This window comes from Sarcophilus harrisii, chromosome 4 (assembly GCF_902635505.1).
Source record: "Sarcophilus harrisii chromosome 4, mSarHar1.11, whole genome shotgun sequence".
Lineage (NCBI taxonomy): Eukaryota > Metazoa > Chordata > Mammalia > Dasyuromorphia > Dasyuridae > Sarcophilus > Sarcophilus harrisii.
Window position 1 is genome coordinate 13,429,067 of NC_045429.1, and position 15,633 is coordinate 13,444,699.

General features: G+C 45.3%; 1 protein-coding gene across 1 annotated transcript in view; it reads right to left on the reverse strand.

Annotated features, from left to right (window-relative positions):
* The window catches only part of PGM1 (phosphoglucomutase 1), a 62,007-nt gene extending 46,967 nt beyond the window's left edge, over positions 1–15,040 (reverse strand). Inside the window, exon 1 of the mRNA XM_031968982.1 lies at positions 14,546–15,040. Within this exon, the coding sequence (XP_031824842.1) occupies positions 14,546–14,791 (246 nt within the window). The 5' untranslated portion in view covers positions 14,792–15,040. The remainder of the gene's footprint in view (positions 1–14,545) is intronic.
* Between the last annotated feature and the right edge of the window lie 593 nt (positions 15,041–15,633).

Below are 15,633 nucleotides of genomic sequence, written 5' to 3' on the forward strand. Positions count from 1 at the left end.
AGCTGCAGGGAACAAAGTGGGCCTTCTAAATAGAGTCCTGCATTTTAAAAAATGAATAATAAATGATAAACTTTTCAAAACTAAACAGAGCCGGCCAACTCCATCGCCCTTGGCCGGGCAGCGGCCCGAGAAGAGACAGCAGTGGGTAAATATTGGCCACTTTCCTCCTGCACGTCCCTCCCACTTTCAGAGGGTCCATCAGGAAACAGTGGGCCAAGGTTCGAACCTCAGTTTTGTCACTGCTTGCCAAACCCCAGCCCAAGTCTCTGGGCTCAGCCTCAGATCGAAAATGAGAGTGTAGGATGAGATGGCCCAGAGCTCCTTTCCAGCACTGACTGGAATCTTCCCCCCTGTCTCCCATGGCTGGGATCCCCTCCCTCCCACATCTGCCTCAGGCTTCCAGGCTTCCCTCAGGTACCCCCTGCCACCCCCTCCTCACCAGTGCGTCCTTCAGAGCTCATCCCCCATAGATCCTTCACTTCGTGCAGGTGGCTGAGTCACCATCACTGGTAAGCGATTTTCCTTTGCGCCCCAGACTTTAGTTCTTTATTATCAAAGGAGTGAATGGGCTTAGGAGAAACAATTCTAAGAATTAGGTGCCCTGGGTTCTAGTTCTAGGTGCCCTGGGTTCTAGTTCTAACTCTGCTAATTCTGCTAGTTCTACTTCTAGCAGCTAATTCTGGCTTGGCTTATGACCCGAAGGGAATTCCATTTAACAAGCACTTCTAAGCCCATGCCCTGTGCCTGACACCGGCCAGACCTGGAAATAATAATAAAAAATAGACCATATTTTTTATCTTTCTTTGGGATGGGCAATTTCTTTTATTTGATACAACCCTGGGAGGTCAGTGCTATTATTATGCCCATTTTATAGCTCAGAAACTGAGGCAGACAGAATTTGACCTGCTCAGGGTCCCGCAGCTACTAAAAGTGTCTGAGACTCAATTGGAACTAATTTGAGCTCCTGACACCAAGCCCGATATTCTACCCCCCGGCCCAGGATCCTTGGCCGGATCTAAAATTCTCCCTCTAAAATGGTCCCCCCTTCAAAGAAGGTCACCCGTGTGGCCTCTAACACCCACTGTTGGCAGGAACCCAAGCAAATGGGAGCCGTACAGTCCACGGCTTGAAGCTTCTGTCCTTCAAGGCATGATTCATGGCAGGAATGAGCCTCCCATGGTGCCGAGGGCTAGGACCGTGTGAGAGAGAAAAAAAAGTGAGTTCTGCCCCAAATTTTCTGGAGCGCTTCCCGAATAATTTTTCCCTGGTAATTGGTTAAAAAGAAGAATAGAAAACAAAAGGAGGGAAAAAACCCTGAGCCTGTCTAGCCGGAGGACAACATTGCTGGCAATTACTTAAGAATCTGGAACCTGGAAATTATTCTTACTATAATCTGCCCCTTAACACCCGGACAGTTTTCTCGGTTATTCTTTGGAGGGGCTCAAACTGCCACAGGCTTTCAGGCCAGTCCCATGATTCCCCTGCTGGCTTCCCACCAAACCGGCGGCTCACACTCACCACCTGTTGCCGAGCTGCCTAAAGGTTAGGCATCGAATCACAGCCAGGCCGTTTTTAACCTTCAGCCTGGATTTGAAATCGGGGCACATAGGTCTGAATCCCATCCAATGCTAGTACACAGTAGGTGCTTAATAAATGTTTATTATTTTTATTTTCACCTAATCCCACTGAAGTCACGTCCTGGGCAGTGGGATAGTATTTGTGTGCTTAGAAATGGGCAAAAGTGCCCTCAGAAACTCACTTTCTTCCAGGGAATGAACACATATGTACAATGAAATAAATGCGAATTGGAGAGAGGGCTAATTTGGGAAGGGGAGGCTTCCTGGAGGAAGCAGCACCCGAGCTGAGCCTTGAGGGGAGCCTGCATTCCATGAAGCAGAGATAAGGAGTGAGGGAATTCCAGCCACGGGCTGCGATAACCCAGGGAATTCCAGGTAGGGGAGCCTGGAGAGCATAGACAAGACCCATCAGGCACAGCCTTAGTTCCCTTGTTAGTGAGGTGGAGATAATAATATCTGTTCTCCCCGGCAGATGAGGCTGTCGTGAGGCCCCGTGAGCCAGGGTACTCCACGTAGAAGTTATTTATAAACTGGTCACCCACTCATGGGAGGAAACCGTGTCAGGCCCTAGGAAGGGCTGAATATGGCGTGGGCCAAATGTTGGTGCAGATTCAGGCTATAACGCACGGAGACAACACAGCCAATGGCTATCACAGTGTGAATACATAGGAGAGGGAGGGAAACCCGAACCTGCAGAGGTGGGGGGCCAGGGCTGGGGAACACTGCATACACTGACAGGCTTCTTTTTTCTTTCTTTTTTTACTCTGTCACAAGGATGGACTGCCGGGAGACAAACATGGAGCGATAGCCAGGATCACAAGATCACAGGATTATAGATTTAAAGCCTGAAAGACTTGGAAGTCATCTCCTTTTCCAGAGGAATAAACTGAGGCCCGGGGACAAGAAGTGACTTGGGGGAGCGACTGAGCGGGGATCTGATCCCCTCGCTCCAAGTTTGCTGGGAAGGCTAGAGATTTTTGGACGGACCGTCTGGTGACCGAGGGGAAGGAAGGGTCACTAAGGGTGAGCGTAAAGGCAGGCCTGGGGCTGCGTCCCACTCTGCCCCCACAGAGCCCTGGGGTCCCGGCGGGCCAGAGTTTTCTCCCCTTCCTTTGCAGGGAACTCCCTAGGGCTGCCACATCCACTGCCAGGCTGGGGACCAGACACCCCCCTGGCTTCCACAGAATGGCCAGATCCAACCAGGACTCTGAGGAGTGACAGAGAAGGGACGATAGATCAGCCAGAAATCCCCCATAGACGATCAAAGCCTCCTCACTGAGGGGCACCGAGGGAGGACGGGGCAGCAGGCAGGGCCTGGACTTAAATCCAGCCTCAGACACTTAGGAGCTGCTTGACCCTGTGCAGGTCATTTGATGGGTGTCTGCCTCAGCTTCCTCATCTGTAAAATGGATATCGTGACAGTACCTGCCTCCCAGCCCCACACACATCTCTCCTTTGACAGGTCACAGGATTTAGTTGGCAGCCCCCCGGTGCTGGGGCTACAGAGACAGCAGTGCACCAGCTCTGCGCTCCAGAAGCTTCAGTGACATGGAGGAAAAAAACATTTGGGTCCAGGGGCCAGGAAAGTGCATTTAAAATATACCCAAAGGTATTTGGCAGGTGGGAGCAGGTACAGCAGGGGAAAGCAAGAAAGGCTTCACGGAGGAGGAGGCCCTGGAGCTGAGCGAGCCCATTTAGGGGTGAAGATGAGGAGCCAGAGCAGCCCAGGCCCAGAGGCCCAAAGAAGGAAGTTGGAGACACACAAAAAGACAGTTCCTGTCATCAAGGGGCTTGCCATCGAACGTATGGTGTCTCTCATCAATCATTTAGTAAACAAGCACAAAGAAGCAGATTTTTAAAAATGGAGAATGGCTCCTGCCCTCAGGCCAGGGCATTTTGTGCATGGACAGCCGTTCCCTTTCCAAGACCATCGTCATTCCCAGTTCCTTTGAGTAGAGTGCCCTTCCCCCATCATATCTACACCAGTTGCAACTTTCCTGACCATTCTTCCAAACCCGGCCCAAGGCTACCATCTCAACACAGGGCCAGTGACGTGCTGCTCATTCATCCATTTATTCGTTTATTCATCCATTCATTCATTCATCCCATCTAGCTTTCCCTGCTCCCCTCATGGAGAGCAGAGCTTTCTCTTCCTTTGAGTTTTGTTCTCTTTGTCACGGACTTGCATCTACAGCACCTAAGGAGCTTAGATCCCAAATCCCATCTCTGGATGAGGCCCTTCTGACTTGATAATCCGAGTCAAGTCCAAGGGCCTCTTTTTCGGTCTTCATCCTCCTTGAGTTTTCTGTTGCTCAACCTTGACTTTTATTAGTTATTTCCTTCAACCTTGACTTTAGAGATACTAAATTCATTTTCCTCTCCTCTCACCTCAATAACTGCTCTTCCTTGATCTTCACTGGCTCATCTTTGTAAAAGCTATTGTGGGAGCAGCTGGGTGGTGCAGTAGATAGAGCCCCAGCCCTGAAGTCAGGAGGACCTGAGTTCAAATGTGGTCTCAGACACTTAACACTTCCTAGCTGCGTGACCCTGGGCAAGTCACTTAACCCCAATTGCCTCAGCAAAAATTTAAAAGAAAAAAAAAATCAAACTACTGTGGATTTTCTCCAGGTTCTATCCTTAGCCCTTCACTCTGCTCTCTACACTCCCTCCCTTAAAAACTTCATTTGTCCCCGTGGTTTCAAACATTACTTCTATGAAGATGGCTCATATGTATGTATGTATGTACATAGTCCTAATTCTTCTTCTGAACTCCTCACCTGAATTCCCAACAGCCTCCAGGACAATTTCACCTGGATATCCCAGCAGCAAAATCAATGAGCCAACAACGTGGCTTGGGATCAGAAGCCCATTCCCGTTCTAGCTTTGCCAGCCCAGAATGCCCTTTGTTTTCTCCCTCCCTCTTCATAATGCTATTCACAGAATTTATGAGTTGGACAGGAGGAAGGAACCTCACGTGCGGTACTCCGATCCCGAGATGAAACAGCTTCCCTAGAATGTAACTGTCAAGCCTCTGCTTTAAGACCTCCATCGAGGGGAAAGCCATCCCCCTCTTCAAGCAGCCCCGTCCTCCAGGGGGCTCTCACTGTTTAGAAAGTCTCCGAGTCTAAAATGGCCATTTTTTTTTTTTTTTTTTTTTTGGCTATTTCCAGCTCCTGTTCCTGTGTCTGCTTTTTGGAGCTAAGCAAACAAGTCTCACTCACTTGTCTACACAACAGCCATTCAAATGTCTGAAAAGACTTTGCGTGGTTTCCAAAGTCCCAGCTCTAATTTCATAAACTGAAAAGTGTATATTTTTACTGAGTTTCTGCCTCAGTCAACAGCATGGGGCACCAAACAAATGTTAATTGATATTAACAACCCCCTACTATATATAAATATGATCCATGAAGGCAGAAGCCCATCTTAACCTAAACTTTGCAGGAACCCCAATGTCTAGCACAGCCTGCACACAGTAGATACTTAATAAATGTTCACTGAATAGATTTTTCCTTCTAAAACAACTTTTTTTACTATAAGCCAGAAGAACTTAACAAGTGAATTCAATTCAACAAGCACTTAATAAATGTCTGCCATATGCCAGGCACCAATCTAGACACTGGATTCAAAAATAAGGATGAAATAGAACAACAGATATTAAGTATCAACCAAATGTATACAGAGGAAAGACAACAACGAATTAGAAATCAATGAGAGCACCATCTTTATAAGAATCCTGCTCTCTAACCTATAAACTACTTACTTATATTATATATAATATATTATGTTATATTATAATATGATATATATATTATTTATATTATATATAAACTAGTTTTCAGCCTCAGGCAGAGCACTGTATTAGGAACCAGGAATATAAGATGAAAAGTGTCACCATCTCTGCCCTCAAGGAGCTCACAATTTAATTGGAAGCATGAGATTCATAAATGAGCTTGATATAAGATAGAACATGAGAAGAACAAGGGGAAGATTGGGAAAGAAAACAAACAGATGGGAATCAGAACAGTCTGCTGGCATTTGGACAGCAATCTGCTCTCGTGGGTCACGGTCATGAAATCGTCAATGGGTACAAAGTAAATAAATGGCAATGCCAATTAAGGCGACTTTTCAAGAGTGGCAGGACCCCACCAAATCCTTCATTGCCTATAAAAACCATACGCCATTTCCACAGAACACTAAGATGAATGAGGCACTTTCCACACAACAAACCTATGAAGGCAAACAATTCAATTATTCTTAATCCCATTTTACAGATGACGAGATTGAAGTTCAAAATGTTTGCTTGCTGAGATTCTCATGCAGTCTCCTAACTTCACATTTAACCCTTTCCAGTAAGTCACACTAATACAGGTAATACAGTTTAGAGAATTCTCAGGGATAGGTCCAAATGATAGTTTTTAAAAGAGAAAAATCCCAAAATATTAAAAAAGACAACCAAGAAGACATTGACAGATGCTTGCTTTCTTCATCAGTAGACAGTCTTTGAGAAGCAGCTCTTTAATGAGAAACCAAAAAGGGAAAATTGGGTCTTTGGGGGACAACTCTTTCCAATGGATCCCATCCACATGATCACTCAGCTGATACAAGGTCCTCCTGAGCTCTCTATTTATTGAGTAGAAGAAATCATTTGACTTGAAAGAGCAAAAAGTGCTTTCTCATGTCCAGAATTCCAGGGCAGAAGGAAGCCCAGAGAAAACTGTTCTATAATTGATGGAGTGGCCATTATTTTCATGAATTAATTAATTATTAAATAAGTATTTTATTAGTATTAATATTTATTATCGATTAATTAATATTAATTGTTGCCGGGTATTCGATGAGGAAATAGACATTTGCCAAAAAAGGGTCTCAGAAAGGCGTTCCATGGTAAAGGGTGAACAAAAGGGGGACTTCCTATGGAAAGGGAGGCTCTCCAACCCCTTGGAAAGATTGTCAGGGAAGGAATAAGGGAAATAGAGTCAGGGAGTCTGGGATTCAGATCTCAGCTCTGCCATTTACCACCCCAATTTCCTCATTGGTTAAAATGAAGGCTTTGGTAAAGGTGATCTCCACATCCCCATCCAGCTCTAGACTATCATTGAGTCATAACTCAATGATCCCAGGGAGTCAACTAACTTCCCTGGCCTCAGGGTTCACACTGCTAAAATGAATCGGATCAGTCCCTCCTAAATCTGTGATCTTAGGATAGTTAGAAAAACTACAAAGCCTCCTAGTTAAAGACCAAGGATCAGAAAGAAACTTGTGCTATTCACCCTCCCAACCCCTCCCCTACCTGGGACAGGAGGGAGGGAGCTTTCTGCCCTGATGACAATGTAGCCCATCCAGATATGGATCTTTACAAAGGCAACTAAATTTAGGGTCTGCAACTTTGTAGCTGGGTGATCTTAAGCTTCCTTGCAGCTTCAACTGTTAAGTGCTAAATGTGAATAAGAGCCGTGGAAAGAACCCTGGGTCTGAAGGCAGAAAGCCTGGATTCAAACCCCACCTTTACTACTCAGTTAAGTCACTTTGGGGACCAGAGGGACTCTAGATCTCCTCTTTAATCTTGTGAGCCCGGGATTCTTCAACTATGAAATGGAGAGAATAATTTTTCCACTGCCTAACATGGCTGCCAAGAAAGTGCTGTACACAACTTGCCAGTCAATATCAACATGAGTCCTTATCGTTTCTGAATAAAGGTTCTCCATAAATAAACTGGGATCAGCATTGTACCCGGCAACATCAATATTACAGGACTATCAATTCTGATGGGCGTGACTCTTTCCAACAATGAGACGATCCAGGCCAGTTCCAATGATCTTGTGATGGAGAGGACTGTGGGAACTGAGTGTGCATCAACAACATAACATTCTCGCTTTTTTTTTTGGTGTTGTTCATTGGCATTTAGTTTTCCTTTTGATCTGATTTTTCTTCTGCAGCAAGAAAATTGTATAAGTAAATTTATACATATTGAATGTAACATACTTTAACATGTATAACATCTATTGGATTGCTTGCCATCTAGGGGAAGGAGTGGGGGAAAGGAGGGGAAATTCTGAAACACAAGGCTATGCAAGGGTCAATGTTGACAAATTCTGTGTGCATGTGTTTTGAAAATTAAAAGCTTTAATTAAAAAAATAAAATAAACTGGGATCAGAACTGAACAAGAAAAGGAAATCAGGCTGGGTGGCATCTGAGAAGCTCTGTAGACTTTGCAATGATCTCAAATTAATGTCCATCAGTTTAATATCAAGAAACCACCCCTGGGGATGCGGGAAAACTGGGACATTGATGCATTGTTGGTGGAGTTGTGAACGAATCCAACCATTCTGGAGAGTAGTTTGGAACTCTGCTCAAAAAGTTATCAAACTGTGCATACCTTTTGATCCAGCAGTGTTACTACTGGGCTTATATCCCAAAGAGATCTTAAAGAAGGGAAAGGGACCTGTATGTACAAGAATGTTTGTGGCAGCCCTTTTTGTAGTAGCTAGAAACTGGAGACTGAGTAGATGCCCATCAGTTGGAGAATGGCTGAATAAATTGTGGTATATGAATATTATGGAATATTATTGTTCTGTAAGAAATGACCAACAGGATGATTTCAGAAAGGCCTGGAGAGACTTACACGAACTGATGCTGAGTGAAATGAGCAGGACCAGGAGATCATTATATACTTCAACAACAATACTAGATGATGACCAGTTCTGATGGACCAGGCCATCCTCAGCAACGAGATCAACCAAATCATTTCCAATGGAGCAGTAATGAACTGAACCAGCTACGCCCAGAGAAAGAACTCTGGGTGATGACTAAAAACCATTACATTGAATTCCCAATCCCAATATTTATGCCCACCTGCATTTTGGATTTCCTTCACAAGCTAATTGTACAATATTTCAGAGTCTGATTCTTTTTGTACAGCAAAATAACGGTTTGGTCATGTATACTTATTGTGTATCTAATTTATATTTTAATATATTTAACATCTACTGGTCATCCTGCCATCTGGGGGAGGGGGTGGGGGGGTAAGAGGTGAAAAATTGGAACAAGAGGTTTGGCAATTGTTAATGCTGTAAAGTTACCCATACATATAACCTGTAAATAAAAGGCTATTAAATTAAAAAAGAAGAAGAAGAAAAAGAAAAGAAACCACCCCTGGATAGTTGATAGAGAACTGATTAAAATAGGAAGCCCCAGGCTCATGGCACCTCTGTAATATCATCTCTCAGTGCCTTAAAGAACTCTCTGAGATTATAAATTACCAACAAGTAGCAATCTGCATTAATGAAGGGTTTTTCCTCACTGGAGTGCTCCCTGAAGGATGACATAGCAGACTCAGAGCAAAAACAAAACAAACAAAAAAGTTCTGGGGTTTATGCCTATGAATTTAGGAGCACATATTCTCAGAAAAATTAACATGATAACCAATAGAGCAACAAGAAGACATACGGGGGTGTCAACCAACTGCAATATGAGCATGAGCAAGCAGAGATGCAACAGGTGCTATCCAAGCTATGGATAACCATCCAGCAAGTCAGAATCAACTTGTTAGAGCAAAGATCAAAATCAACTTCAAATTAGAAGGATAAAGAGGAAAAGAAATGGATGAGATGAGATAAGCAACTCCGTGGATTGAAAAAGTAAGAAGCTATAGGTGTAGAATATTTGTCCAATATAATCATCGTGTTGGTTGGTTTAGCTAAACTTAAAAAGAAATCTTTGTTGCAAGGGAAAACATTTAAGGTTTAAGAAGAAATATATTTGGAAATCAATGTGATTTAAAAAAAAAAGTAAACAATATGGAACAAAATTTAAGGCCAGAAACGAAAGAGTTCAGTTATATCAAGAGAACTATTTAAACTAATGCCCTGAAATGGAAAATGAATAAATAAAATGACACGTACTATGAGGGAGAAGAAATGGAAGCAACGTCAGATTTTATATTCTTGGACTCAGAGATCATTGTAGACAGCAATTGCAGCCGTGAAATTAAAAAGACACTTGATTCTTGGAAAGAAAGATCTGGCAAATCTGGCAGCTTGCTAAAAAGAGAGAGAGATCACCTCGCCAACAAAGGACCATATACTCAAAACTATGGTTTTTCCAGTAGTGATATATGGCTATGAGAGTTGGACTGTAAGGAAAACAACATGGTAGACTCAATGCTTTTGAACTGTAGTGCTGGAGAAGACTTTCTAGAGTCCCTAAAGAGCAAGGAAATCAAATTTATTAATACTTAAAGAAACTAATTCTGACTATTCACTGAAAAATCAAATATTGAAGCTGAAATATTTTGACCACATAAGACAGGACTCACTGGAAAAGACCCTGACATTGGGAAAGACTGAAGGCAAAAGGGGATGGCAAAGGACAAGATGGATAGATATTGTCACTGAAACAAAAAAAATGAGCTGGAACAGAGTCTGAGAAATGGCAAAGGATAGAAAAGCATGACATGCTAAGATCCATGGAGTCACAAAGAGTCTAACATGACTAAATAAGAAGAACAACCACCACAAAAATCACTATTTCCTATGGAAATTTACCTAGTGTAAAGCAATCACCACAACCCGGAGGCCAAAAAAGCCTATGAATAAGGCATTCAGCAGACACTTTATTTTTTGCTGAGAGGAGGGATATAAATAGCATTCAAAGGGAAAACCTAAAACAACACAAACTACTTCCAAAATCTTATTGAGGAGGATGGTAGAAGATTATGATCAGTATCACCTTTAAAAGAGTGAAAAGTGAGAGGGGCAGAATGGAATTTGCAGAAAACTTAACACCAGAACTAAGTAGATCAGACTATCTGAAAAAGCATTTGAAGATAAAACTAGAAAAAGAACACAAAAATGAAAAAAAAAAAACTGAAAACATTTGTCAACATTTCTATGAGAAGTTACATTCTCATCAAGAGCAGTGAAGCCATCATGTTTGGGATTTCATGAGAAAGAAGAAAAGGGGCATTGAGGAAAACTAAGATAGGTGAAATAGCAGGCACTGGTGTCTATAAATAGTCTGTGCATGGGGGAGAGAACTAAGGAGTCATTATGCCAAGGATCTAGAGCTGGAAGGTTACTGAGAGATCTTGTAGTCCAACCACTTGATTTTACAAATGAGGAAATAGGAGATTCAAAAAATTTGATGATGGGGATGGAGACAAAACTCAAAATTTACAAATGTTTAGAAAGTGCTTTATATTCATTATCTCACAGGTAATAAGGGCAGAATTGGGCTTTGAATTCATGTCCCCTAACTCAAAATCTCAAGTTCTTTCTACTCCCTGGATTGAATCTCAAACTATCTGAAAGAGAATGAGGCTACTCAATGACTGCAAAAATAAAAACAAAAAACAAACAAACAAAACAAAAACAAACAATAAAAACAAAAACAGATTACTGCCAAAAGCAAAGGAAACTTAGAGGACATGGATGTCTACTAATCAGACACCACAAACCCTTTAAATGGACAAGTGGCCCCTATGTGGCAAGGACAGCTTTAGTGAAAATAAGAGGATGGAAGAGATGAGCATCCATAAATGATAGCCAAGAGGAGGGATCTTTAAGCAGTTCCATGTCCTGGACACATCTCTCCTTTAGCAAAGCCTATAGAATCTCTCAGGACCATGTTTTTAAGTACATAAGACAACACAGAATTATAAAGGACACCAATTATATTGAAATACAATTATCTAAATATTTTTAAAGTCAAGTTCAAGAAGCCCAGGATGAGAACACGTGTTCTGGAATAACCCACCCCATTAGTTACACAATTAACTGAGAAGTGTCAAGAATATGCCATTCTAAGCAGGCTGATTTCAAAAACACCAGGAAAGACTTATATGAATAGATGCTGTGTGAAGTGAGAAGAACCAAGAGAACATTATACACAGTAACAAGATTATGTGGTAATCAACTGCGATGGACTTGGTTCTTTTCAATAATGAGGTGATTCAAGGCAATTACAATAGAAAGTGCCATCTGCATTCAAAGAGAGAACTAAGGAGACTGAATATAGATCAAAGTATAGTATTTTCACTTTTTTGTTGTTGTTTGCTTTTTTTCCTTTCTCATATTTTTTCCTTTTTTCTTGCACAGCATGACGAATATGGAAACGTGGTTAGAAGAATTGCAAATGTTTAACCTGTAACAGATTGCTTGCTGTTTTAGGGATCAAAAGAAGTCAGCCTACCAATCTATACCAAAAACAGGTAGAGAAAATACCTATTGTCCAACCTAGGAGGTACATCTGGATGGACAGCCCATTGTTCTGAGCCATCAGTGCATGTATGGCAGACCGATTCTATACATGAATAATGAATGCTCTGAGCCCAGAACCAAGGAAAAGCAAGACTGTAGTTGGAAAACTACTCAGTATTTTCAGTAACCCAAGTTTCTCCTTCCAAGAAAATTCCATCATTAAATTTCATTTAAAATCAACATTCTGATAATGATGTGTGTGCATACATGCATGCGTGTGTGTGTGTGTGTGTGTGACAGAATTCCACAAGAATCAAAACTGCAGATCTCCCAAAAGCCAATAGTGATGAAACAACATCAGGCTGCTCCATATTACCAACAGTGACTTGCAAGTTAAAAGTAATCGCCATTGTAGGAGCAAGGGATAACAGATGGAGAGCACTAGAGCTGCCCTAGTGCTACTCTCTACTCAATGGTAAGAATAGAAATACTTGGCCATAGATACCTGTAATGCTGGTAAGGAGTTAAGGGTGATACTACATTGTGAGCTTGGATGACTGGGAGTTTTGTGAAGTTTTCAACAGTCATGGTGAAGTTCGGAAGGTGGTAAAGTTTTATTTGTGGATAGGAAAAGTGTGAGATGTCTATCCCAGTTGAGATTCAAGCTTAGAAGTTAGGGTTGGATAAACAAATGTGAGAATCATCTGCACAGAGATGATGATTGAACCCAGAGATGCTGATGAAAACATCAAACTGAATAAAAGTCCAGGAAGAAGAGGAACCAAAACAGGGACAGGTTGAGTGAATGAGACCCAGAGGCAGCTCTAGGAAAGGATAAGGAAGCATAAATAGGGGAGAAAGCAGGAGAGTAAATGAAGTACATCCAACAAGAAGATAGAGAGAGGGATTCCTCGAAGAGAAGGTGGGGGAGAAAGACTTAACACCTGGGAAATCTCAGATCTGCCAAAGCACAGATAAATAAGCCCGGCCAAAATCCCCTTCTATATTCCGAGAAAGGAAACAAAAGCTTTGTTAATCAAATAGATATATAACCTCTGAGGTAGTTGGACCAAGAGGATGAGGAGCTGGGCTTGGAATCAAAAAGCCCAAGCTCCAATTCAGATGATTATTAGCTACATCCCTGCATAAAGCCTCCAGTTCACACTCTCAAAGTTCATTTACTAAGGCTTCCTCACCTGTCAGTTGGGCCATGTGGACTAGGAAGTCATTTTCTTTTTATCTATCATTTTTCAATTAACAATTTTAAAATTAACCTGCCCTCTCATTTCCTGGTCCCAGAGAGCCAGGATAGCTTGGGATCAGACACTCTACATGCCAGTAAGCTCTCCTCTGGACAGCTCTTTAGAAGACTCTAAGCTGAATGTGTTGTAGACCTGGGAGTGGCAAGTTCCTGGACCTTTAAAACAACAGAAAAAATGGATTGTTATCAGAAGTTACAAGTGCCTGGTGCTCACTGACAACCAGTCTGTCCAGATTCAGGCAGAAATCAGAGATATTACAGCAGCTTTTCAATTCAAAGGCAACCCCACAGCTCCACAATGTTCTACCTGCTCTTCTCCAGACTCAGTTTACCTCTCCATAAAACAGAGGTAATCACAGACTGAGAACTGGGCCTTGGGCCTTATCTATCAGAACTTTATTTTAGGACGAAGGAGGTTCAGACAGAAGTGACTTCGCTTGGTTGGACTCTAAGCCACAGAGTTACGTGCATGGATGGGGGGGAAGAAGGGGTGGCTTTATAAAATGTCCCCGAGAAGCCAGCTATCTTTAGAGGGGGTGACAAAGGCTGGTCCTTCCGAGGCGAGGCCAGAGTGAGATTGCGGAGGCATCCAAGACAACCAAAGCAACCTCAAAAGCCCATTGGTTCGGTTCGGGGGTACTCGAGTTCTAGATGGGAAAAAATTCCTGAAAAGTCGCTTCAATGCGCTCAGCTAAAGAACCCGAGAGCAGCTCCTGCCCCAGGGGCCTCCCTGGCACCGGGCTTAGCTGGCCTGAGCCTCCGATCTTGGGCTCCTGGCCTTGCTCTAAGCTCGGGGCACCCAGACCCAGCTCGCACTAACCCGGCCTCCCCAATTCGGCTGGGAGAGCTTCCACGCGTGGGGGTAAAGCCTTTACCTTCGTTTCCTGGCCTGACCCGACCTCCCACGCCCCTGCTCTGGAAATGCCCTAATAAAAATGGAGGGAGTCCAGGTGCCTGGCCAGGAAGGGGGAGGGGGGACTGGGGAAGCTTCCCTCCCCCGGGCGCCAGATACAGGCTAGTGGGGCTGCGAGACCCCGGAAGGGAAGGGGGGAGCCCGCTCGCGCCCCAATGCCTCCCGAGGCGTCGGCCCGGCGCCCAGGTCTCACCCCAGCTCCAGGCCGGAACGCTCAGTCCGGTAATTATATCTCCGGGAAAGGTTACTTTAAATGTCAAAGGCCTGGGGGCGGGGGATGGGAAAGAGGAGGAGGAAAGGGAGGAAGGGAGCCGGAGGAAGGGGCCGCCCAAGGTGAAGGCTGGAGCCGGCCCCAAGCCCCTCCCCTTCCCAGCCTCGCAGTCCCCACCCCCCCAGCCCGACGGTCCGCCCCACCCCGCCCCGCTCCGGCCCACCCGAGCTCGTGGGAGACGTGCAGGACTCCGGGGGCGGGAGGGGCGCACCGCCCACGGAAGTCGTCGCCGCTGGGGGCCCGCAGCCACGGCGATCCTTATCTCCCCCCCCCTCCCCCTCCCCCCTCCCCCCTTCCCCCCCTCCAGCGCGCGCCGGCTTCCTCACCCCGTTGGCGGCGGCGATGCGCACGATGAGCTGGATGGCCTCCCGCATGTAGAAGCGGCCGTCGCCCCCCACCACCAGCGTGGCCTCGGGCCGCTGCGCCGGCTCCACCGTGGCCAGGATGCTCTGGATGAAGTTCTCGGCATAGTGGGCGTTCTCCTGGAACACCCGGACCCGCTTGCGCAGCCCGCTCGTGCCGGGCTTCTGGTCCGGGTACGCCTTGCTCTGCACCTTCACGATCTTGACCATGGTGGCTGCTGCCCCGCGCTCGGCCCCGGCTGCCTTCCTGCCGCCGCCGCCGCCTGCTCCGGAGCCCAAGGCCGTGTTACACTCGCACACGCCCGAGACTCCGCTCTCCTTAAAGAGACAGCGGCTGGGCCCTCCCCCTCTCTCGAACCTCCCACCCACCAGCGGGTGCCCGGAGGGACTGAGAAAGGTGGCTCCCCACCCCCCACCCACCCTCTGGGTGGGGCCTTACTGTCCGGCCTTCCCTCCTCCCACCAGCCCTCGCTTGGGAAACCCTTCCCCTGCACGCCCCGCGCACCGAAGCAGCGCTTTCTCCTTTGGGGGGCCGGGGAGGGGGGAGGGGGCAGGGGGCTGGCTATTTTCTCCATAGCGCTCTCCCAGTTATAGGTGGGGGGAGGAAGGACGCGGGATTTGGGCAGGGAAGATGTCACAGTTTAGGAGAAAACTCCTTGACTTCAGCCCTTGTTGCAACCCGGGCCTCTCGGGGGCCTCAATGTATTCATTGGGCCAAATGGACCCTAAGCAGCTTCAGGTTCTCAATCTGTGGCCCACCGGGGACAGCGACAAAGGCGCCACTTTCAGTCTGCGTGACCTTGAACAAGGGACAGAGCCAGGGTTTGAAACGAGGTCCTTTGCTGTGAACCGTTTCCACTCTCCCTAGAGGTTCAAAGGCAATCAGTCAACAATTTAAGGTCCGCGAGGTTTGCAGAGCATTTATTTCATTATTTCATCCTGGCAGGTGGGGTCATTATCCCCATTTTACAGATGAAGAAACTGAGGTTAATAGGTGACTTGCCTGGGTTCTCACCTCCTGAATGTCTGAGGTTGAATCTGAATTCTGGTCC